The sequence below is a fragment of the Talpa europaea genome (assembly GCF_964194135.1).
Source record: "Talpa europaea genome assembly, chromosome: 12".
Taxonomy (NCBI): Eukaryota; Metazoa; Chordata; class Mammalia; order Eulipotyphla; family Talpidae; genus Talpa; species Talpa europaea.
In genome coordinates, this window is record NC_140079.1 from 37,417,152 (window position 1) to 37,443,540 (window position 26,389).

At 38.6% G+C, this 26,389-nt stretch overlaps 1 protein-coding gene across 1 annotated transcript; it reads left to right on the plus strand.

Moving 5' to 3' along the window:
• Positions 1 to 16,469: 16,469 nt before the first annotated feature.
• Positions 16,470 to 26,143, plus strand: MMP12 (matrix metallopeptidase 12; the record flags this gene model as incomplete). The annotated part of the gene is made up of 9 exons (XM_084249951.1): positions 16,470 to 16,574; positions 18,160 to 18,407; positions 18,983 to 19,131; positions 19,212 to 19,337; positions 22,621 to 22,782; positions 23,235 to 23,358; positions 24,335 to 24,468; positions 25,120 to 25,279; positions 25,995 to 26,143. 9 exons carry the CDS (start codon positions 16,470 to 16,472, stop codon positions 26,104 to 26,106), a joined length of 1,320 nt encoding a protein of 439 aa, XP_084106077.1. The 3' UTR covers positions 26,107 to 26,143.
• Positions 26,144 to 26,389: the final 246 nt, after the last annotated feature.

Below are 26,389 nucleotides of genomic sequence, written 5' to 3' on the forward strand. Positions count from 1 at the left end.
CTGCTTGTGGATACAACCTTGCAGGGTATGCATTAAAGTATTAAAACACTACGTGGGTTATGGTTTTAAATCACCATCCATTGACATAAACACATCTTGAGTTCTGATTTATGTGTGAGGCTCTGAGACAGTAACTGGGTCTACAAAATATAAAGCAAGATCACAATTTCCAAGTGTATCTACAGAAGGAGGAAGGAAGATGGAACAATGGCTGGGAGTATTCATCAGCAAGAATATTAAGCTTTCGAGAAATCAAGAGGAAAATAGAAGAGGAAGTTCACTGAGGGAACTAAGTGTGGTAGCAATAGCAGGAGGACAAGAATAGAAAAATGGGAGCATCGGCGGATCCATAACAGAATAGAAGGGGCATACTGTCGGGGCTTTGAACAACTGAAGAAATTTTTTTTTTTTCCAATCCCTCCCTCCCGCCCCCGCCCCCCTAAAAGTGTCTCTGGTTCATAGTTTTTTGTTGATTTTGATTTTCACTTTCTTATAGTTATTCATTTTCCTGGTCCCTTATTTAAGTTTTCTAGATTCCTGCTATGAGTGAGACCATCCGGTATTTTTCTTTTTCTTTTTGGCTTATTTCGCTGAGCATGATCCCTTCCAGCGCCATCCATGTTGCAGCAAATTGCATGTGTTTATCTTTTTTGAATGCTGAGTAATATTCCATGGTATATATGTACCACATCTTCTTGATCCAGTCATCTATTTTTGGGCATTTGGGTTGTTTCCAAAGCTTAGCTATTGTAAACAGTGCTGCTATAAACATAGGGGTGCAGGTGTTCTTTGGAATTGATGTTTCTGTGTCCTTTGGGTAAATACCTAGGAGTGGAATTGCTGGATCATATGGAAGCTCTATGTTTAGTAGGTCCAGAAATCTCCACACAGCTCTCCACAGTGGTTGGACCAGTTTGCACTCCCACCAACAGTGCAGAAGAGTTCCTTTTTCTCCACACCCTCGCCAGCATTTGTTGTTGCTAGTTTTTTTAATATGTGCCATTCTCACTGGTGTAAGATGGTACCTCATGGTAGTTTTGATTTGCATTTCCCTGATGGCAAGTGATGTTGAACATTTTTTCATATGCCTGTTGGCCATTTGCATTTCCTCTTCAGAGAAGTTTCTTTTTAGCTCTTCTGCCCATTTTTTGACTGGATTATTTTCTTTGTTGTTGTTGAGTCTCATCAGCTCTTTGCAGATTTTTGTGATCAGTCCTTTATCATTAGTGTTGGGTGCAAAAATGTTCTCCCAGTTGGTGGGGTTTCTCTTTGTTTTTGTTATTGTCTCTTTTGCTGTGCAGAAGCTCTTTAATTTGATGTAGTCCCAGCTGTTTATCTTTGCCTTCACTATCACTGCTTTGGGTGATGTGTCTGTAAAGATGTCTTTGATGTGCAAATCACGTAGTGTTTCGCCTATATTTCCTTCTATATATTTTATGGTTTCAGGTCTTATGTCTAGTTCTTTAATCCATTTTGAGTTGACTTTTGTGTATGGTGTGAGGTAGTGGTCAAGCTTCATTCTTTTGCATGTAGCGACCCAGTTTTCCCAGCACCATTTATTGAACAAACTTTCTTTGCTCCAATGCATAGTCTTTGCTCCTTTGTCAAAGATTAGTTGACCATAAATCTGTGGGTTTATTTCTGGATTTTCTATTCGATTCCATTGGTCTGTATGTCTGTTCTTGTTCCAATACCATGCAGTTTTGATGATTATGGCTTTGTAGTATAGTTTGAAGTCTGGGAGTGTAATGCCTCCATTCCCTTCTTTTTTTTTCAGGAGAGCTTTGGCTATTCGGGGTTTTTTGTGATTCCATATGAATTTCATCAATAATTGTTCTATTTCTTTGAAGAATGACATTGAAATTTTGATTGGCATAGCATTGAATCTGTATATTGCTTTTGGAAGGATGGCCATTTTAATAATGTTTATTCTTCCAATCCACGAGCAGGGGATGTCTCTCCATTTCTTTGTGTCTTCTTCTATTTCTTTTAACAGTGTTTTATAGTTTTCTTTGTATAGGTCCTTTACCTCTTTTGTTAGATTTATTCCCAAATATTTGATTTTTTTTGTTTCAATAAAAAAAGGGATGGTTTTTTTGATTTCTTCTTCTTCAGATTTATTGTTTGTGTATAGGAAGGCTACTGACTTTTGCGTGTTGATTTTGTATCCTGCCACTTTACTGAACTGATTGATGAGTTGAATTAGCTTTTCTGTGGAGTTTTTGGGGTTCTCTATGTATAATATCATATCGTCTGCAAATAGTGATAGTTTGACTTCTTCTTTTCCTATTTGGATTCCTTGGATGTCTTTCTCTTGTCTTATTGCCCTGGCTAGGACTTCCAGTATTATATTGAAAAGCAGTGGTGAGAGTGGACATCCTTGTCTTGTTCCAGATCTTAATGGAATTGCTTTCAGCTTTTCACCATTGAGAATGATACTGGCTGTTGGCTTGTCATAGATGGCCTTTATGATGTTGAGGTATGTTCCTTGTATCCCAAGAATTTCAAGGGCTTTTATCATGAATGTGTGTTGCACTTTGTCGAAAGCTTTCTCAGCATCTATTGATATTATCATATGGTTTTTATATTTCTTTTTGTTGATGTGTTGGATAACGTTGATTGATTTTCGGATGTTAAACCATCCTTGTGCCCCTGGAATGAATCCTACTTGGTCGTGTTGAATTATCTTATGGATACATTACAACTGAGAAATTTGACTAAATGGATTACAAATTTGCCTTTTTCTAAGTCATTCCTACAAAAATATGAGAATGATTTCTCAGTGAAAAACTGACCCCATATTGCACCTGCTTAGAATCTTCAGCATCTCCTAGTTCTCTTGGGATTGACCTGGAATTCTTTAGGATACTGGAATTCCTTAGGATACTGCTTAGGATATTTTCTCCCAACACACACACATGTGCGCACATACACACAAGCCTTTCTCATATTCTTTGGTTTTTAGGGATTTTGCACATTCTCTGCCTGTTTCCCTTCCTCACCTGGTAGAAGTTTTCTCTTAGACTTCTCTGGGAAGTCTTTCCTGACCTAGTGGGAGGGGTGTGCTTACCTCTCCCAGGTTCCAAGACTGCATTGTCCTTGTTTGATCCCTGCAAGGCACCTAACCCTGCACTTATCTTTATCTATTTACTTCTTTGTCTCTTCTACTTGCCGTGAACTCCTTGAGAACAAGAGCTGTTTCACCAGAGACTAACACCATGCCTGGTACACAGTTAGCATACATTTGTGAAATTAATGATCAAAGAATGTCATCTTTTTTAAAAATGTATTGGAGTTTTGAATTTAAAGAGATATTCTAGAAAATTTGAAAATAAGGAAACAAAAAGGAAAGTAATAATCATTTGTAATCCCCCTACTCTGAAATAACTACTTTTAGTTTATGAATGGAGATTTGAGAAAGGGGATATTCAGTAAAAATTAAATTAGGAAAAAAATTTCTGGCAACAATGTGCCTTGCAGAAAGAATGGAATAAAATGCCATCATTTAGGCATAAAATAATGACTGTGGGAACTAAGATGAATGTGACAAGTAGGACACTAGGCACTGGCACTTGAACATTGGTGAAAGGTGATAGCAAGTGGGGAACACAGCAGAGAAGGAGTGTCAGATGATCTAGAGGTTAATAAAATGTGTGCTATATAAAGATTTTTATATTGGATGAATAGTGCGTTAAAAAAGAAACAATGGGCCCAAAATGAAGTCATTTATGCCAAGAACCCCACATAGACTTTACGTGTCACCTAGTTATAGGTATAGCCTATCTCAAAAGTGTAATTTTAAACCGGTCAACTGGAGTAGTCAGCCCTACTGACATAATCTGCCTGATAAGACCCACCACCACTACCTTCATTTAAGGGAAGGTGGAATTGCCTGAAACAATCTTTCTTTTCTTTTTCCAAATAACCTAACCCCACTCTTTTTGTGACAATAAAAACCTGTCTTTTACAACTCCTGATAGTGCCTTTCTTCTTACATATGGGCTGCTGGCTTACTGATGAGTTGTTGAAGTCATTTAGATCTTCTAACTTATCTAGAAGAATTTTGTTATTTAGCAGGAGGTATTCTCCACTCTTTATTCTACTATATTCCTACACATATTTATTGGGCACCCATTGTATACAAGGCAGCCCTGGTTCTATGTTACCACTGAGAGAAAGAAGCTAACTTAAACTGGGAGATCAACAAGGGAAGCTACAAAGTCATTTCAGAGTTTTCAAAGAATATATGTAATCCTTCTTTCTTTGAACACATTATGTAACTGTTGGGGGAACAGTATGTCCTGAATGAACTCTACCACTGTGTTTTACGATTCTACCCCCACCTCCATGACAGAGATCCCAGGCACCGAGGACTACAACTCCCATCATGCCATAAATCTGCCATGACTCTTGACTTCCTGAAGGGGGGATTGCTGGGAACTGAGGGTGGAGTTAAGCAGCTATGTTTGGTAAAAACCAAATACATGTGGGCCTGTGTGCTCTTGGTTTTGCCTGATTTCAGCATTCATACATGGTCCTAGCTCAGACAGTGTTACCAGTAGGATATATTGACCAATTAATATCTCTCTCTGTGTTCTTCCTCTTCTCACTTCCCTTGTAAATAAACCTTTTTACCAACCTTTCCCTGCGTGCCTGCGCTTGAATTTTGTCCTGAGTTTTTAAGCACATGGGTGAGGACTCACACCCAGGTTACCCCGTTTCTCTGGGGCTGCCCTGTGACATAGTGACAGGAATAAAGCACAGTCAGGGTTGTCACATAGTACCAAGCTGAGGTCTTTTTGGCCAGTGAAGAAACAAGATGGTTGCTTCAGAGAGAGGTCTAAAAAAAAAAAAAAAAAAAAAAAAAACCCCAAAACCCTAATTATGTAATGATTGGCTTTTGGTTGGTACCAGGTGTGGGTGGGCTAAATTTTTTCTTGATGAAAACTGAGAATTTCTATCTGAAGAGAATATCTCCTAATAAAAAATTCCATTAATAGGCAATAGCCAGAAGAAAAACACAGAAAGTTTAAGAAACTCTTAAAGAAAAAAAAGCTAAATAAATAAAATGACCCAGTTGGAGTTACGGCATTCCTGTGGTCACTTTGCAAAAATACTTTGAGATCAAAATTCATAATTTGTACACTTTTCAGTATATATCACATATATGATATATACAAAATTATATCAATAAAAATTTTATTTAAAAAGCAAAATTGCCTTAGATACAGCAAGAACAAAAGAAAACAAAACAAGAGAATCCCTTTCCTTTTCTCTTTTGAGCAGGAGAAAGACTGTTGTTGTGAGATAGGATACTGAACAGGCTGTGAGGTATCCTCTCAAGTGTGGACTCTGGAATATGGACAGTAGTAAACCGTCTCAATGAATGTGGACAATAGAAAAGAAAATTCAACTGAGAAAATGTGAAGACTGAATTGGCTTTATTAAGTGATTTATGAACTGGGCAGCAAGTAGAAAGGAGCTCCAAAAAAGCCATATAAATTAGAAGGCTCTTACGGGTACAAAGGGGCCTGATAGGAAAAGAAGAAATTATTTCAGGCAAGGTCATGAACCTTGGAAGACAGCAGGGGTCTTTCAGCCAGATTACCTTGCTAAAGTTGACCAGGAAATTCCAGATTGAGTGGTTAAATGCTAGGCTCCTGGGAGGAGCTGAAACTGCAATCAAGTATTTAGTCTAGATTTGGTGAAGTAGGTTTAGCAAAGGTGACTCTAAGTAGGGCTTGTTGTCTCTTTCTTTACTGGACACACCACATGCAAATTCCCTCTCCTTAACTAACTTGTTGACCACAGCTTCATGTTTCTCATCTACACAGTTGGAATAATATCAGCGACTTAGTGGGTCTGGTTTAGTACCTGGTTTACTGAACACCCTCCATGATTTAGGGTCTCATATTCTCCAACGATGTTCCTCTTTTACACCTTAACAAGCTTTCCCACTTATGAGCTTCCAATGAAGTGAAAGGGAGATGATACCAGTCAGAAACGCCAAAGGCTGACAGGCAGAAGAGCCCCCGGAGGAGCTGAAGACTGCCAGGCCCTGGTACTTGTGAGTAACAAGGAAAATGTGAAGGGATCCCTGTCATCATTGAAATCCATCCAAACTCTGCTGCCAAGGTGCCAATAATAATACAGGAACTTGCAGTTGGAATTACAATATTTGTGAGGATTTTCCCCACAGAAAAATAGAGGCATAAGTCAAACACATAGCAATATGCAAAAACAAAGCAGTGGATTTTCCCAGGGGATGATTATAGCAGGGGATTTGGGTGTACTTTTTGGTACAACTGTTACTGGAATGTTGGGTTGACTCATTAAAATCCAATCAATGACCGTTTTCACTTATGCCATCGTCCAACGCGGGGTTTTGCAAATGAAGGCATCCTGAAGTCCTGTTATCTAATAAACTCTTTGTCTAACTCTCATTGAGACTTGGCATTAACTTATTTAACATGGTTTCCCGAGTTTTCCATTCTCTCCTGTTTGGTGCATAAGGTAACCTGATCAAGGTTCATCTAGCAAGAGAATTTTCATGGTCATTAAGGCTCAAACTTCCCCTGCTTCCTCTCTCTTTACCTCTAGGACCAACTCTGTCCTCTGGCCTCCATGCTTGGCCGGAAGCTGTACTTTAGATTACTTTATCCAGATCCAAGATCACTAAAATTATAAGCATTTTTTTAATGTAAGCACACATATTTAGAGAGATTTTGTCATTTTCATAAGATTTTTGAAGAGATCCATAATTTCCAAAAGATTTTGAACCACTGCTCCATTCACATCACTTAAATGGGACTAAGAAAAACAAATCTGCAAAGGGAAGGAAAGAGAAGTGCTACAGAAGAGTAGACCAGATTCCTTTTTTTGCTGTTGTGGAGACAAAAATCTAGAAACAGAATACATATTCATTAACAAAGAAAGCCTTTAAAAGTGTGGTACATCTAAATTACAGAATATAGTAAATGTATTTTATTAAGAACAAGTTAAGTCTGCAGACAATTTCTTTAGTACTAACTGCCATTCGCCCATGGTGGTGCCCACATTACTAAAGGGCTGCCATTGTGGAAACAATCTTGTGGGTCAGAGTCTGGCTTTCTGAGCAGGACACCATTATGACCAAGATAGGACAGTAACAAATCTGGGCAACCATCCTTGGCTATAGCTTTTTGGTTTCCACAAAGGAACTAAGTCAACACCAGCTGGGTCTGCACAAATGTCCAAAGGGGTAAGAAATGGAGGTACTGATGGTTGGGGGTTATCATCTCTTTGTTTTGGTCTTCAGAGACCACCATCTTTTTAGGGATAATCTGATTTTTGTTGGTTCCCCCATGGAAGGATGGTGCTCTAGATAAGGAACCTTTGGAGATACTGTGACTCCCAACCCATCTGTTTTGTGTACTGAGGAGTACTTCTGTGGATCTGCTTGATATTCTTTTTAATAGAATAGGTAACACCATACCAATCACAAAACCCTGAGAACGCATCCTGAAGTACTGGGACAAATAAAGTTATGAGTCTATATGACAAGGAAGAAGATGATCTTGCTCTGTCACACTGCACAACCACTAGCAATCTGGTTTGAACCTTTACTCTTATTATCTAATAAACTCTTTGTCTAACTCTCATTGAGACTTTATTTCCAGTTAACACATTGGCAACTACCAGAAGGGATCCAAAAGGATGACCTGAGATTACTGGAACAGTGAGAGGATAGAAAGCATGCGTAGGTACAGGGTACCAGGGGGCCCTTTAAACCCACCCAGCTCCCAGAAGCTCCAGCTGTAGTGAAGATGACTCCTTCCTAGATCTCCCTTCTCATGGTTGGAGGTCCTTCAATTTATTAGATAATTATTTCAGGTTGTCCTAGTGGGACAGGTTAAACCCTGCTCTTACAGAGAATGCCAGACTGGGTGTAAGATGGACCCAACGGACTATGGGGAAAATCATTGTTGCCTTGATGGTGGGGGTGAGGTGGTAACAACATCTGAAGGAGTTTGATCCTATACCTCTGAATCATATACAGTGTTGTAAGCCATATTACCACAATAATTTAAAAAGAAAAGAATAAACAAAAGTCTATATGGGATGATTCAGAGAGGCTTTTCCATAATATGATCATTAAATGAGAAAAGCAAGAATCAGAGATATGTATGTAATACAATCCCATTTAATAGAACAAATCATAACAGACAACCTCCTTACATACGTGCATATGGTGTGCATGACATATAATATGAGCAAGGAGGAAAAATAGAGAAGACGATATTCCAGATTATTAATGAGGAGGAACCAGAGAGTATGATGATAAGCTATTCAGTGGAGAGATAAAAGGAAAGGGAGGGGCATATGAAACAAACAAAATAATGATGGGGTTTAGGGCTTTTAAACCACCTCCAAACAGTACAGCTGGCACAAAAAGGGTTCTCTGACCCACCTTCATACCCGTTTAGTATATATGCTGCCAAAGTGAGCACGCCACCTTTGTACCCAGAAAGATAAATCTCCCCTGTGAAGTATGCCTTCCCTGAACAAGAGGTAGAGACATTTTGATCACCAGAGACAAAAGCCAGGGCCCAGCTGGCTGTGTAAATAAACACTGCTACTACTTTACTTACTTTCCACCCAAAACCAAAATTCTTTTTCTTGTCACCTCTTCACAAGTTTATTGTTTCTTTTAAAAAATGTATAAAAGCTGTTTGCTCGGGCTACTTTTTGGCTGTCATATCTTTGGGGCTCCCATAGTTATGTAATTAATTTTTCTCCAGTTTAGCTGTCTCTTATTGTGGGGAATGCCTTAGCTAAGAATCTGGAAGGATAAAGGGGGAAATTGTTTTTCCTCCCTTCTACTAGTAAACAAGAAAAAGAGTCACTACGTTGAAAAAGAAAGGTGTCCATAATAAAAATTGCATGTGTGACATGAACTAACTTATATAAAATTAGCTATATATGCATATATACATGGAGGTATAAAAGGATTGGAACTACAATGGTGATTATCTCATGAGTGGAATATTAATTTTATTCTATTCTTTATATTTTACAAAGTTGTTTCTTTACTCTCTTCCTTATATTTTTTGTAGTTCAAATTCTTTGTGACTGGCATGTGCCATTTATATAATAAGATAACAAAATTTAATTTCATTATGTTGAAAAAGAAAATATTTTCTTGTTTTTTCCAGTGGTATTTCTTATTGTTAGTGTATAATTCCAGCGACCATGAAGTCATCATCAGAAATTAAAAATAGGAAGCACAAAAATTGTGGTCTGTATATCATGCACCTTATTTGGGCAGTTTCAACAAAGATATGGCCAGTGAATTGGTATCAGTGTAGGTGGCACCATCCAGTGGTTTAGAAGGTAAGAGGAAAGAGATGAATAAAATCCATTTTAGTGGCTTTGGGAAGTCAAAACTTTACCACTGTCCATCATAGGTTTCAGCTGGAACTCTTTAAGAAAAAGCTAAATTAACAGGAGAAAAGAGTTTAACAAACACATGCAGCAGACGTCACCTGGGAGAAACCCTGGCAGAAGTTACTCAAAATGTTGACTTAGACTTGCAGCTTATGTAGTATCTTCAACAAAGAACAGTATATTTGTAGAGAAATAACAAGACAAAGAAAACCAGTCTTAGGCTTCCAGGGCAGCGAACTATGGGAAGGTAAATATATGGGAGGAAACTGATGAATTAAGGTTTATAGCTTCCTTGGGCACCTTCTCTGGGCTAAGGGTCTATCTCCATTAAAAGGAAAGTTTGTATCTTGCCTGTTTGCAGAGAAGGGGGAGCTTTCCTGAATTAGTTGCTTCTTTAATTAATATCTTCAGTTCAAAATAACTTTCATGCCAAAGAGGCTTATTTTAGGCTGCTTTATTCTGGTTTCATTCAATGGATTTGGCATCTGGGAGAGAAGTCAGAATGCAAGTGATCTGCTCAGGGTCACACATGTTGAAGCAAAACCCATGGCGCTTGACAGCAGCTTAAAGAGGGTCAGAAGAAAATCAGTGAGCGAATGAGAGCTGTGGCCGCAGAGCAGGCCCTGGAGGGCAGGCTGCACTTAGATTAGTGGAAAGCAGCACAGAACCTTTCCAGGAGCAGACCAGTACGTGCCTAAAGACATGAAGGATTCCTTGAACTTCCTTAAATTATGCCCTAATATGGTTGTTCAAATCTTGTTTGCGCTTACTTTGAGATCCTTTGCATTTATGAATTCTAAGCATGATTCACACTTACTTGCTGAGCTGAATCACATGATGGACTTGGTTTTAGAAAAGAGGAAGTTTCTTGCTGCCTCCACACACTGGATCTTCTTAGGACCAAATGGAATTACAGAATCCCAAGATTTTTGTTATTCTTATTGAAACTAAGATGTGAAACTTGAGCTCGTGAATTCCCTTTACGTTCAAAAAAGGCCTCTAATATTTATCCTATGTGAGAGACATTAGGTGACCATCCTGCAGAGAATTCCACTTCCAATTTTATAAGGCAATGCCCAGGTGGCTTTATTCTCCTTAAATGAGCGTGTGTGTGTGTGTGTGTGTGTGTTCTTCTTTTCTCCTTCCCTTTCCTAGATTGCTGTCCTTCTCTTTCTTCTTTTGGGATCATGTGATTGTCCAGCAAGACTCCACATGGTTGGCTTTTGATCAAGACGCAGGCATTCCCAAATTTGGATAACAGGAGGGCCTTTACTCAAGAGCCCTTGCTCAAAAACCTCCTCCCTCTCAAGGCAGCTGTGATGGTTCAGAGTCTTCCAGGAGAGATGGGTCATAACCATCCACATTTTTCCAGTAGAGATTTTACCATCATATTTTGAAGCTCTTCACATCTTTTAGAATTCTCTGACAGTGGAAATGGCCATGATATAGGTAGCTCTTTAAAGAGTCACTAGACAATAGCTTGCATAAGGTATTAGTTGGAAGGCAGCTGAGAGCAAAACAAAATTTTCTGAGGGCTTTGATTTGTTTGGATGGGGAATGGCTCAGGAGAAGGGAGCCCAGAGCCCACCTGCCTTTCACGTTATATAGCTTCACCTGGCTGCTCAGTTCCCAACCTCAGGTGAGGCAGGGAACATGGAACTCCCCATTTCTGAAAATGACTCTATAGTGCTTCAAAGTATTTAGAACTCACAAGCTTCCCACCACCTCAGCCTTGGCTCAGTTTAGGAAAAATCGTCTCTTCTCAAATCATGCTCATTTTAGTGGATTTAGGCTTTGGGAAGGAAATCAGAAATGTGATTGAGGCAAGAAACATAGTCGCCTTAACACAATTGACTGGAGGCTTAAGTGCCACTTGGAAGACAGGAAAGAAATATTGAAACAATAATTTAGCAATTTAAGAATTATTTTGCCTTATTCTTGATGGGAACTATGTAGGTTTTCTCTGATTGTCCTCTCTCTAGCCATTTGTTTTCTTTCTGAGTCAATCTAACTCATCAATGCAGCTGGTCTATCCTCTATGAGAATACTACTCCTTTTTAAAGACACAAAATTCAATGGACTCACCTTCTGTGATCCAAAGAGTGTCTCTGAAATCTATTTCCCTGGATGTTATGGCTGTTTTCAGAAGCTCTGCTTTTTATCAGCCCTCTGGAGAGATGTCATATTGGACCAGGTAGAATTGCTCTCAGAGATCATTTACTGAGCCAACAATGTAGAATATGCTGCTGCAGGACATACATTTTCAGTTAGGGGAATATTACACCAAGATGGTTAAAGACGATTACTGGGTACAAAAAACACCTTATATTCTTTAAGTATAAAGTTGGATATGATGCAGCATTAAGCAGGTATTTAGTATATGTGTGGCATTAAAATTTCATAAGAGGATGTCTAAAATGTCCCTTTATGAGGGGAGGGAGCAATGAGGAAAGAAACATTGGGAGCAACATTGCTCTAGGCTACAAAAGAAAGAGACCACAATTTCGGACAGGGAGTTTACCTGCAGGTACAGTGCCCAGCAGTTTCATGCATCGCCTCATTTAATCCCCCAAAGAGTCATTTATGAATGAGGAAACTGAACTGAAATAATTTGCTCAAAGCCACACTGTTCATAGGTAACATAGCTGAGGTTTGAGGCTGAGTCTATTTCCAAAACCTTGTTCTTCCCATTAAACCAGGTTGCAAAGTCAAACTCAGTTCAGAGATAACTGAGTCATCATCTCTACGCTGAGGTATTCACTTGCCACTGGAGAGCAAGAACAGGAAGATAGACTACCGACTAGCCGAACATACAACTGTGCCATCACCTTGCCTCTAACCTGGAGGTAGACAGGGGACATCAACTCTCTGCTGCATTTTTGTTTGTTTACAGTTGCTTGAAGAGGAGCCCTTGTGAGGGAAGAAAATGGACAAGAAACAGACCCACCTACTTCACTTTGCTATTTCCTTCCTCTACCTTTCTCTGTGTTCCCCCAGGGGGATTGCCATCACTCTCAAACCCTACGCATTCCAGGGTTTCCATAGCGCTTTGCAATTTCCCCTGGGAAGAATGTCTTGTGGTTAGAGAACTCCACAATACAATTTTGTTTTTGTTTTTTAAATATTTTATTTTATATAATTCTTACATCATTTTTCATTTTTGCACAATGTATGCATTTTCATTTTGGTTATATTCCCCATTCAATTGCACCCCCTCCCCCTTATTTTGACCCTAGTCCTTCCTCTCCCCGCCCCTCCTCCCACCCCATAGTGTGTCTCTGGTTTATAGTTGCTTGTTGATTTTGATAATTAATTTTGTATTAATTAGTCTTTTTCCTGGTCCCTTATTTAGGTTTTCTAAATTCCTGCTATGAGTACAATACAATTTTGAACTGAGCACAGGACTGGAAGGCCATAGGTTTCTAAATAGTTACTCTGACATTCTCTCCTTAGGGACCACCAGCAAGCACTGTTGAATGGCTCCAGGTGGGGTCAAGTTCCATTTCATTCTGGAAGAAGGTGGGAGGGGACTTCATTAGAGGTCTTCACCGTCAATATCCCCTCCTCTGCAGGTGGTGTGTGTTTCCTTGCTGGGTATAGATACACTTCTGGTTGAAAACAAAGAGATTTGAAGAACTATACAAAAGCTCCACTTCCCTACACATTTGCAAAATCTATATCCAAAGAAGTCTTTCAATACTTGACTTCTCACTATGTTAACATTTCTCCTAGGTGTTAAATATTAGCAGATTTAATCCAACGATGCCATTATCAACACACACATACAGAGGAAAAGGGAAAAGGCAATGAACGAACAGGTATTGATTGAGGCCCTCTCATAGGAAGCTGGTGCTTTCAATGAGGTGTGTCATTTATTCTTAACAAAACCTCAGTATCATTCTGATTTTACATACGAAGAAAATGAGGCATGGAAAAACTAACTTGTCTAAATCGCCACAGCTGGCTAGGGTGATTCTAAACATCATGCTCTTCAGAGGAGTTCTGGGTCAGTTCCTGGGGAAGCTTTGTAGCAAAGGTTCCTGAGCAGCAGAGGGAAGCAGGCCAGACAGGCAAGAAGTACACAGGTCATCCTCAGAGAACCTACAAGTACCACCGCCCCGCCCCAGCACCCCTACCAGGGATCCAGATGCACCGGCCATTCCCAGGACTGTCTGGGTACTCCTGTTCCCCAACAGCCAAAGGGATAACATGACTTTAACTAAAGGCTAGAGGGTCTCATAGTTCCGTTTTTGTAGGGTTTCTGGTAGTGAGACCCACGGGGAGACAAATCTGAACAAAAGTGGCACATGATGAAATGAAATGTGTTATAGCAACAAGACAGATCAGAGTCAGGAGTCCTGCCAGAAGTTTCCTTAGGCAATTCACTTCTCTTTTTGGATTCCCATTTCTTCATCCATAAAAGGAGTGGGCTACCTAGCTGAAGTTTACTTCCTCCATAAAAAAGCTCTTGGTGAATGGGGTTGGCTAACAGATTTCTTTGTATAATTGGGAGTACTTCTTCTTCCTGGGCCTTGCTCATTTCCCTGTTCCTATTTTTTCTGCATCCTTGTGAAGGACATCACAGCTAGCCAAGACGATTCTACGCAGGGCACTGCTGAATGTCCTGGTGTCTGTTTCAGCAAGTGAACAATGGAATGGAGACTTGGAAGTTTAAGAAAATTTGTACTATAAACTCTTCTTTTTAATAAAGTGATTCTACTTGGCACAAATCATCCCTCATAAGAAACTCTGATCTTACTCCTTTCCACACTTTTATTGACATGCTTTTCACATAGTTAGCTTTCATGTCCCCTGGTGTGACCTTGGGAAGCCATGTCTGTGCTGGAAACCTCGGCTGTCAGTCTGAGTCTACATCATCTTTTTGTATCTCTGTCACAGGACAGAAGTCTGGACTTATACTTCTTATCCCTTCACATCCCCTACACCAGCCTCTTTCAAATGTGTCATGTGAGAATGAAGCAAAGGAATGAAGAAAGCAATTATTAGGTGTGTCAGGCATTAGGCTAAATGATGGAACTAAGATTCTAAGCAAGTCGACCCTGAACCTATATGTACAAGAACTATAATATCTTCTAGCTCCTAAACTCACTTGTTGCCTCATACTCAACTCACTGGGGGCTCCTGGTGAGACAAGACCCAGAGACCATTAACATCTGGATGTAGTTTTCTGTTTTTAGAAAAATTCCAGCAAGAACTTTCCTTTACTTCCTTTGTGTCCTGTGCAGTGCTGACTTGTGACTTACAATGTAGACTTTCCAGATACTGCTTGAAAGTCTTCCAATTACCAGATTCCTACTGGGTGCACAGAAGATCAGCTTCTGTAAGCATTGAGTGAGATTTAAGAAGACACCCTCAGTGTAATGGTTTTTCTCACAAAGGAAATTTAGTACACATGTCCTTCAGGCCCTTCTGTCCAATGAGATTCATTCACACATATTTATCGAGCAACTCTTTGCTTCAAGGTAGTTTTGGGGCACCAGGAATACACAACCCAGATGGATACTCATGGTACAAACTTCTCCTGGAAAACCAGCCCTTCTCGTATTTTCTCATAAACCCCATATTTCCTGCTTTCTAGCCAAATTGTCACATTCCTCAGCATTTGAAATGATTATCTTCTATTTCTATGTGACTTTCTTCATGAATCCAATATCTCTACCCAGCTGCAAAGTTAAGCTGTATGATGTTCTCCTTTCTGGCCAAGGGAAAGGGAATGAATATCAGTGAGCAGTGATGGCGCATGGTATTTAGACTGCTGTGCCTCATTTAATTATCACAAAAGAAAGGAATCAAATGTTATCCTCCTTTTCAATGAAATACTAGAAGGTCCCTGAGGTCCAATCACAGAGTTTGAAAAAGGCGGTTTGGAAATGGATGCCAGGTACAATGGAGAGGACTTCTTTCCTTCTTCCTCCGTGACAAGGAAACCATTCTACTGGGTCCCCAGTCTCAGGGCTATGCTGGGGAGCAGACCTCATTTCCCAGGTCTAGGAGGTGCATTGTGCTGTATCTTAATTATAACACACTACTTTGTTGCCTCCTCACTACCAGGTTTTTCTTGTAGAGTCACGAGGCAGCCCCACTGTGTGCACTTACAACTTTGGAGTATTATTTCATGACTTTTAAATGTTTTCAGTCTTCAAATACTTTATATTGATTAAAAGGCATATTCTATATTAAAGAGATAGTTAGTTTAAGGAGGAAAAGAGCTGAACTGATAGAGAAAGATTCCAGAGGCAAACTTTTTTCTATCTCCTAAAGTTGAGTTGAAGGGTTGATCTTCATGCTGCCTACTCCAGATAATTTGGGGTGTAGGGAACTTGTGCCTCTGGAATCACTCTACCCCAGCTACACTGTTGGGGTGGGCCCTCTGTTCAGATAACTGAAAATCTCAAATTATAGAAACAGGATCTAAGCTTGAACCACAGATGAAACACGAGAGAATGATGATGGGAACCCTTCCTTGTTGAACATGAAATCACTATATCACAGTTCTCGAGGAAGCCAGTCTCAGCTTGGGGAGGATTAATTCATTCTGACAAAAGGATGTTTTTCTAACATCTCTATTTAGTTTTGTTTCTAAAGATTGTTTTACTGGTAATGACTACAAGGAAAGTTTTATAGTGAAAAATAATTGAAAATAATAAGCTTTCTTAAAATGCATTTCTAAGTTCTCTTTATATTTAAAGCACTCAGTATTTTTCATAAGAGTTGATTTTTCAGCGTGGGCAGAAGTAGGAGCTTATTTATCATTTCTAAGAAGTAATATTCTGAGTTGCCTCAGTAAACTGTGAGTTAAATGCAATGAATAGCTGACCTATTGCTGGTTCTACAGTAAGGTTGTGCTGTGTTTGCATGCTTCTGATGTAAATTGAGTGACGATATCAGCTATGAGTCACTCTAAGGATTTTACCTACTCAGAGCCTGTCCTAAGGACTATATAAAGAAGGACATTCAAGGAACTTGTACTGACAAGAACAGAATTAATTAGGTTAAACCACTCAAGACAAGACAAGTTTAGAATGAAGTTACTTCTATTGATACTGGTCCTACAGGTCACTACCTCTGGAGCAGTTTCCCTGCCCAGCAATGCAAGCCCAGAAGAAAATGACATGACATTAGCTAAAGTAAGTATTAGCACTTTAGCTCTTATTGAGCCTGATTTTTGTCTTTAAGATTTATTGCACTGACCAGTTTTACTTTGAGAAATACTAGCTGAAAACTGGCTTTTAAAACTGGTTTAGAAGGTTATTTGCTTTTAGCACTGAACTTTTACTTGCCAAAAAGCAATGTAAAAAAAAAGAGGTGCTGGTTTTGAAGGAGTATATTACATTGGTGAGTGAATCTGTCCCTTCTACTAAAATGCCTGGAGTTCTACTACTGGGATATATTTATATTTATCATTTAATGACAAATCTGAGATTTACACAATGGCTTGAATAATTTAATCACTTAAGAATGCCATGGTAATTAAAGAATACTACTTAACTTCACTTATCTCAGTTATTTATTCACAAGTAATTTTTTTTAAAGATTTATTTATTTTTGCATACAGAGCTGGGTACAGGCCCGAGGGGTGGGGTGCGTGTGAGAGGATTCACAGAGACAGAGTGGGGAACAGAACAGGCAGAATGACTTAAATTCACTGCTGAGGGGAACAGCAGAGTCAGGAGAGGTCTGCTGCGCCATGTGGGTTGCTCCCTGGTTGGCTGGGGGATCAAACTCGTGCTACAGAGGCTGTGGAAGCTTCATAAGTTGCATCTTAACCACTTGCACCACCAGGGAGGCCCTCACAAGTAATTTTTTAGTAGAATTTTTTTTCCAATTCATTTGTTTCCTTAATTATGAGTTTGGATGGTCTCCCTGTTTTTCTAAGACTTTTAGCTCTGATTTTGTCACAGTTGTCCATTGTGTTGGATTTTGGATTTTCAAACAACAAAATTCCACCCCAAATTTAATAACTTATGTATTCTAACAATAATAGTTTTGTGGCTTACTGAATGATATAATGTGCTAGATGCTAAAATAGGTTTTAAAAAGTGAAGACAATTCTGAAAAGGTGGAGATATAAAGCATTTTCAGTGGACTTGCAGGAATCAATCTTCTGAATAGTTTATGACCGGCCTTTGACAGCACTGAAAATTAAGACTGGATCAAGAAGATGTGGAATATATACACAATGGAATATTACTCAGCAATCAAAAAGATAAACTCGTGCAATTTGCAGCAAAATGGATGGAGCTGGAAAGGATCATGCTCAGCGAAATAAGCCAGAATAAAAGAAAAATACTGGATGGTCTCACTCATAGCGGGAATTTAGAAAACCTAAATAAGGGACCAGGAAAAAGACTAATTGCAATAAAGTAAAAATCAAAATCAACAAACAACTATATATCAGAGACACACTACAGTGGGGGGCGGGGTGAGGAGAAGAGGGATTAGGGTCAGAAAAAGGGGTGGGAATTGTATGGGGAATATAACCAAAATGAAAATGCATACATTATGTAAAAATGAAAAATGATATAAGAATTATATAAAACAAAATAATTCATAAAAAAATTAAAAAATTAAAAAAAGAAAATTAAGGCACTTTTCTCATTATAATTAATTGTTTCATACTTAGTTCAAAAGCATCTGCATACAGTGGAGTCAAATATATAGGGTGTCAACAGAAATCTTCCCCTGTGTGATAATGTGTCATTATTTTTCTAGAGGTACTTGGCAAGCTTTTATGACCTCAAGATTGACGATGTCAAAGCAACAAAAATAAAAGTCCATGGGAACATCATGGAGAATAAACTCCAGGAAATGCAGCAGTTCTTGGGGCTAAAAGTGACTGGGAAGCTCGATGACTCTACTCTGAACATGATGCGCACACCTCGATGCGGAGTGCCTGATGTTCATGATTTCAGGACATTGCCACGGAGGCCAGTGTGGAAGAAACGTGTTATCACCTACAGGTAACACTGCAGTCCCAGTGTTTTTCTACTCTACCAGAGGTCTGATTTCTAGAAATTGGAACCATTTAGATAACAGAGACCTGCATCTGGAAGTCTCTCTCACCTAAGGTTATCTTGATGTTAAAATTGCTTATCTCTAGAAGTGTTCCTTTTCTCAAGGAGTGTTTTGTTGTCAGTCTAGGGCAGGAAAGGAGGGCTATAAATAACAGGAGAATGAAGCTGAATTTGCGAAGAATAAAAAAAGGTTTTATCGTCAAGAGAAAGTTTTATAGTCAAGATGGATAAATGAAGAGAAGTCTGAGGGCAGGGGCAAAAGGCATAAGTTTCTATGCATGTAAATCCTTCAAAATGATGACCTATCAATCATAAATGAGGAGAAACTGAGTCAGATTCTGTTTAAGGAGGAAGTTGTCCAAGGAGAAATGTTTTTGTGGTTGAATAAACAAATCTTTCTTATCTGGACTATTGATGTATGAAATTTTCATTCACCAATAATGTGAACAGAAGTGATATATTATAATAAACAATTACATAAGTTTGCATATATTTTTCTCTCTTTCATTTTCCTGATAAAGAATCAATAATTATACTCCTGATATGAGACGTGAGGATGTCGACTCTGTCATCCAGAAAGCTTTCCAAGTATGGAGTAATGTGACGCCCCTGAGATTCAGAAGGATTAACATAGGGGAGGCTGACATTATGATACGCTTTGCATTTGGAGGTAGAGAACTTGGACTTACTTCTTTTGTGTCGCTGACATGACCTGTATAGAAGGATTAATTTTCTTTCCTTCTTGTAAAGCTCATGGAGATTTTAACCCTTTTGATGGCAAAGGTGGAATCTTGGCCCATGCCTTTGGACCTGGGCCTGACATTGGAGGAGATACACACTTTGATGAGGCTGAAATCTGGACTAAAACCTACAAAGGTAGGCAAAAACATAAACAAAAACCAACAGGTACACACATAAAACCACAGGAAAATACCCTTGCAAATTCTAACTGATGTTCCAATATTGAAAGATCACATTCCACGTAAGGGTTATAAGATGGGAAAACTTGTTATGATTATAATTTTGTCACCTAATAAAAGTTATCACTGTGTCTTAATTTTACCCTCTACAAATCAAGGACATTGTATTAGATTATCTTAGAGATCACTTCTAAGATCTCAGGATGACTAGTTCATTAGTATGAACTCAAGAACCATAGCATGGAAAAGTAAAAGCTGTTATTTACATATCATTTTATGGTGTAGTGTATAAACTCAAGCCAACACAGATACCCTTTCTGTGTGTGCTGCTAACCTTAGGGCAGGATGACCATCAGCTTGATCCATCACATACTGACAATTGGTTAAATTCATGTTGACACAGAATGATAAAGAGAAGTTAGAGATCTCTGTAGAAAAATACAAGGTTGTATGGTTATGTGGTTGTCAGGGTATCATTTAATAAGGTTAAAACTAAGCCTGGACCCCTTGCCCAGTAGGAAGGTTTAGGAGGCTTGAGGAGATAAAAAGTAATTGATAAGGTTGCCATGGAAACCAGGCCATCAGCATGAACACTTCCATCATGAATGTGGAAGCAGGGCCAGGACATATTCTGCGTCAAAGGTCAATGCCCAAGACCAGACATCCCAGCACTAACCAGTCCACACTGACTCCCTAGTCATGCAAAACCTACAAAACAGGTTATTAAAAAAAACCCCAAATCCTTCAGGCACAGACTTCACCCTTCTTGCTGCTTCTCTTAGTAGTCTGTTTCAATACATCCGCCTTTTCTGTTCTCCACTATGTCTCCATAGTGGAGACACTATGTCTCCTTGTGTCCCTTGCCTCATCCTGCTATTTCTCCCAGTAGTTCCATGTAGGACTGGGATAAAAGTTTCAGAATACCCAATTGTGTGTGCATTTACAGAGGGTTGGTAACCCACTATCTCTTAAGGCCACTGAGAGGTGGGGATAACTACTCTTCCCTGTTATTGGGACAGCTCTCTAGCCTCTGAAGAGTTTAAACCATCATAGCAGAAGTCTTCTAAATCTATACATTGGAAATTCTAGACTATATGACTGACTCATGGAAAGCAAATGAAGAGAAAGTCATCAAGAACAAGTTCCACTCAGCACCCTCTTCCTTCTGGGTGATACTGCATGCATTGAATAGCAATTTTTAAAAATTTTTACTAATTACTATATATTTTACATAACTGTTCATTTATGTACAATGTTTGCTTTCTCATCTCAGGTGTAGGCCCTGTAAAATTCCCTCCACCATTTCACAAGCGAACCATCCCTTGTTCTTTTCCCTCCCCTGTTTTGATCCCTCCCCCTCCGCCTCTCTTGCAGAATGTCTCTGATTTATTTTTTTTCCCTAATCTCTTATTTGGTTCCCCTATATTCCTCTTGTAAGTGAAACCATCTAATACTTTACTTTTCCCTTCTGACTTATTTCACTGAGCATATACAGACCACATCTTCTTGATGCAGCCATCTATTTTTGGACATTTGGGTTGTTTCCCTATCTTACCTATTGTAAATAGTGCTGCAATAAACATAGGGGTGCAGGTATCCTTTTGAATTAAGGTTTTTGTGTTCTTTGGGTAGATTCCTAGGAGTGGGATTTTTGGATCATATGGTAGCTCCATTTTTAGTAGTTTGAGGAACCTCCAGACAGCTTTCCATAGTGGTTGGACCAGTTTGCACATCCACCAGCAATGTAGGAGAGTTCCTTTTTCTCCACATCCTCGCCAACATTTGTTGTTGCGTTTTTTTTTTTTTTTTTAATATGTGCCATTCTCACTGGTGTAAGGTGGTATCTTGTTGTGGTTTTGATTTGCATTTACCTGACATAAGTGATGTTAAACATTTTTTCATATACCAATTGGCTATTTGCATTTCCTCTTTGGAGAAGTGTCTTTTTAGCTCTTCTGCCCATTTTTGACTGGAGTGTTTACTTTCTTTTTATTGAGTCTCATCAGCTATTTGTAGATCTTTGTGATCAGTCCCTTATCAGTTGTATGGAGTGCAAAAATTTCCCCCAATCAGTAGGGTGTCTCTTTATTTGGGTTAATGTTTCTTTTGCTATACAGAAGCTTTTTAGTTTGATGTAATTCCAGCTGTTTATCTTTTCTTTAACTTTCTTTGCTTTGGGGGATGAGTCTTTAAAGATGTTACTGCAATGTATGACATGTAGTGTTTTACCTATATTGTGTTCTACATAATTTTATGTTTTCAGGCCTTATGTTCAATTCTTTTATCCATTTTGAGTTGGTTTTTGTGTGTGGTGTGAAGTAGTAGTTCTACCTTCATTCTTTTGCATGTGGTGGTCCAGTTTTCCCAGCACCATTTATTAAACAAACTTGTTCCATTGCATATTCTTTGCTCCTTTGTCAAAGATTAGTTGTCTACATATGTGTGACTTTGTTTCTGGTTTCTCTATTTGATTCCACTGGTCTGTCTGTTTTTGTTCCAGTACCATATCTACTGAGTTTCTTTTATGGTGTTGAGTGTTTGAATACAGAGATGAAAAAGGCATAGTTCTGGCCCAGAAGAGCACACAATCTAGTGGAAAACAGAACCCAGACAACCTTCTCAAGAAAATTAATAAAGATATTTTATGAAGAAATGAGAGTAGAGAAGATTAGAGATCATGTGGCTTCCTTGCAGTTGTGTAAGGAATAGACATAAAATGGTATATTTCTGTGAGTCATAGTACTTGGAACTTATTAAGGATAGTCATTAAATACTTTTCTATAGCTATTTAAGCCTGATCAAGGGAAAAAGCACAAAGAAGTCATGGAAATTGGATATGACTTAGAAGCAACTACAGAATACAGTTACGAGTTATGCTAAAAATGACAATATATTTCAGTTGCCTGCCCCAGCAATGGTCCTTAGCCAGTGGCAATTTTGCCTCCAAAGGCATATTTGACAATGATTGTCAAAACTGGGGGGAACTTCATCTTTGAACTTAACGGTAAAACCAGAGATTTCTAAATATCTATAATGCACAGGAAAACCCTGACAACGAAGAAATATCTGGCACATAGTGCCAACAGTAACAATGCTAAAAGACCGTGTGCAAGAGGGAGTGGTGAGTCATAAAGGGTTCCCAAGGATTTCCCTTGCATTGTGCCAGGTGTTATATCATTTGTCCTCTAGATGCCAATATATTTCAGTGTTCTTTCTCCTTATGGTTGGTTTCCTCACAGGTACAAACTTGTTCCTAGTTGCTGTTCATGAGCTTGGTCATTCCTTGGGTCTTGATCATTCCAAAGATCCAAAGGCCATAATGTTCCCCACCTATAGTTATGTTAACACCAACTCATTTCATCTGTCTACTGATGACATACGTGGCATCCAGTCTCTCTATGGTGAGTTAAATTTCTTGATCATTTTGCTTATGAAGATACTCATGAAAGGTCTCAGAATCTCTGCATTTGGATAAAATTTCAACATTTACACTGTGAGATAGGTAGGATATATATAATTTTCATTTTACAGATAAATAGATGATATCTAATATGCTAATGACAGAACCAAAGGCAGAACCTGAGTCTTCTTTCTAACCAACATACCACTGTCTGTTGAAGAAGGCACACAGAGAAATAACCTAACTGGGGCTAACCTAACAGGAAAAATCAGTGATCAGATTTTTCTCCTCCATAATGTTACAACCACACTGGGGAAAGAGCTTTATTGCATGTTTTCTGTGAATGTTTGAAAACTTGAAATTTTTAACCTATTTTTCATCAAGAAAATTGAATGTTTAAAAAAGAATAGTTTTCCCTTTTTTTCCCTAATGCTTCTTAAAATATATTTTCAGGAGGCCCAGAGAAATACCATCCCTCACCAGGACTCGACAATACAGAATCAGTTACCTGTGACCCCAGTTTGAGTTTTGATGCTATCACTACAGTGGATGATAAAATCTTTTACTTTAAAGACAGGTAGGATAATTTTTTAGCTAATCAACAGTAAAGATTGACAGATTTTTTTTATTAGAGCATAGTGGAAAACAATGGAAAATGAAGTAAAATATAACTTGTGTAATGACTTGGGCTTGATTCTGAAGGCAGTGGATAAATCTTGTAGATTTTGAAGCAGGAGATTATTGTAATTATATTTGTGTTTTAATTAGAAAATTGGCATGTTCAAAATGGATTTTTGGTAGCAATCTGGGTTGGAGAAAGATAAGACAGGAAACAGAGAAGCCAGACAATTTTAATCATACATAAAAAATAGTGAAGTTTTGGATTAAAGCTATAACAGGACCTGTTCAAAAGACTTGGCAATTAATTATAGAGAAGAGAATTCTAGGATGACCTATAGGCAAGAGGTGAGGGGGTTGAGAGGATTCACCAGAAACAGAGTCAGGAGCAGAGTAGGTGGATCTACTAAAATACACTGCTAAGGGGAGCAGCAGGTGAGACAGAAGAGGTCTGCTGATCAAACTCAGGCTGAAGTGGTGAAAGTGCTGAGATTTAACCCCTAGGCCACCAGGGAGGCCCAGTTTCTGTTTTTGAATACAGATTGAAGCAAATATTTGAGAACATTACTATATAGTAGGTAGGCAAATATTCTCTATTTTTGAGATTATAAAACTGAGATAGTTGAGGGTAAGTGACTTCTTTAAGATTACAAAATTGGCAAATGGACTGTGGGACTTAACTAGAACCTAAATCTCTTAAGCCCAAGTTCTGATGATTTCCACATGCTATTTGCTTATTAAAATCATTGTTAGTATCAGGGACTCAAACAGAATCCTTTCCTTTTGGGATAGTTCTACACAGACATCCAGGGAACAGGAAGTGAAGATGATGTAAAGAAACATTAGTCATTTCACAGGTTCTTTCCATGCATGTTTCATGGTTCCTGAGTATTCGATGATTTAAAAAAAATTTTTTTTTATGTTTTTCATGTCAGGTTCTTCTGGTGGAAGCTTCCTGAGAGTCCAAAGAGCAATGCTAGGTTAATTTCTTCTTTATGGCCAACTTTACCATCAGGCATTCAAGCTGCTTATGAAATTGGAAACAAAAATGAAGTTTTTCTTTTTAAAGGTAATTCCAATTGTTAGTTTTGCTATTAAGTTTACCTCAAGAAAGAGAACAAAGTAAGGAAATATTATTTCTTTTCTAAATATGGGCCACTAACCACTCCCTATTTTATTAATGGTAGCTCTGAAGTATAGTATAAAATCCTAGGTAACATATAAACTTTAGGGGAAAGTCTGTAAATATAAGATGGTAATACTTTAAAAAAAAAAAAACATACAGAACCATAGAGGATGGACCTTGTTTAAAAATAAGAAACAGTTACATTTTGGAAACATGGGAAAGAATGGAGTTGTCTGAAGTCGGTATCTCTCTACGACTCTTTCTGTGAGTTTTGTTTTTTTTTTAAAAGATTTATTTATTTATTTATACAAGAACTGGGGTATAGGCCGGATGCATGGGAGGGTGAGTGGATTCACTAGAAACAGAGTGGGGAGCAGAACAGGCAGACTGATGAAATACACTGCTGAGGGGAGCAGAGGGCGAGACAGGAGAGGTCTGCTGCGCCATGTGGGACCCTCGCTGGCTGGCCAAGATCGAACCAGCGCTGCAGAAGCTGCGGACAGCTTCACAGCACTGTGCTCAACTGCCTGCGCCACCAGGAAAGGCCTTCTTTCTGTGGGATTTCAATGTACCCTTTTTTCTTTGTCCTCACAGATGATAAGTACTGGTTGATCAGAAATTTAATACCACAGTCAAACTATCCTAAGAGCATACATTCTTTGGGCTTCCCTGACTTTGTACAAAAAATTGATGCTGCTGTTTTTAACCCACTTTTCAATAAGACGTACTTCTTTGTAGATAACCAATATTGGAGGTGAGTTTTAATGGTTGGTAATTTTATTTCACCCTGAAGACTTATAAAAATGGAAGGGAATGGGATTTTCCAGAAGATAGTGTTTCATGCAAATTTTTAAAGCTCCATGACCTTCCTGGATCCTTTGATCCAGAGAATATAGGACTGGAATATTTATCACCAACTTAGTTCTTTTCTGTATACTTTTTGTTTTTTATATGAGATAACACATAAAGTGTTTTTTTTAAGGAACACTTTAAATAAAATGTTACATATTAATTACAGTAGAAACACATTAGAAGATAGTGTTATAGATGTAGGAGACCTAGAATTTACAGTCAGATTGAAGAAGATAACGATTTTTTTTTTAAGTTTCTTTCCATAACCATTGGGCCTAATGAGAAAAAAATGAGGAAACCATTCCCTAAGCAAGAGCAGATCCTGCAAAATCTTCACTAACAGCAAGTTAGGTTCTAAAAAGCAGGTCTGGGCAGTGGTGGAAGCATCTTGAGAAGTGGGGAAAGTGCTTGAATAGAAGTCAGGAAGTCTAGTGTTTGAGTCCTATAGCAACATGGAGTAAATCTAGGTTCTTGGTTTGCCTATCAGTGCATTTGAATACTTTCAAGAAGAGCCTTTAAGGAAGGTATAAGGTTATGGTTCATGTCAAGAAATGTCAACCTTTATGTCATGAAAATCATTTTCTGACTGAATTCCTGCTGGTTGTTTCTTTGCTCAGGTATGATGAGACAAGACAAATCATGGACTCTAGTTATCCCAAATTGATTACCAGGAACTTCCTAGGCATTGGGCCTAAAATTGATGCAGTCTACTACTATAACAGTAAGTAGATTAGGAAACTGAATATACTGCAACTCCCTTCTTCAAACACTGAACTAATATAACATAGCCAAGACCAAAGATTAGGGTTCTAAATTATGAAAGAAAAGGACTCTTCATTTCTCCATATGGCCACAGAAGGGAAAACACAGCATGTGTGCCTCAGAAAGGTGAGAAAAATGAGCCATGTGGCATCTATGCTGGTGGTCTGGTAGACCCAAAGGCCATTTCCATGGGTCTGTATGTTGGAATCTTCAATTATATCAATATGTGCATGTGAGTGAGTTTATGGCA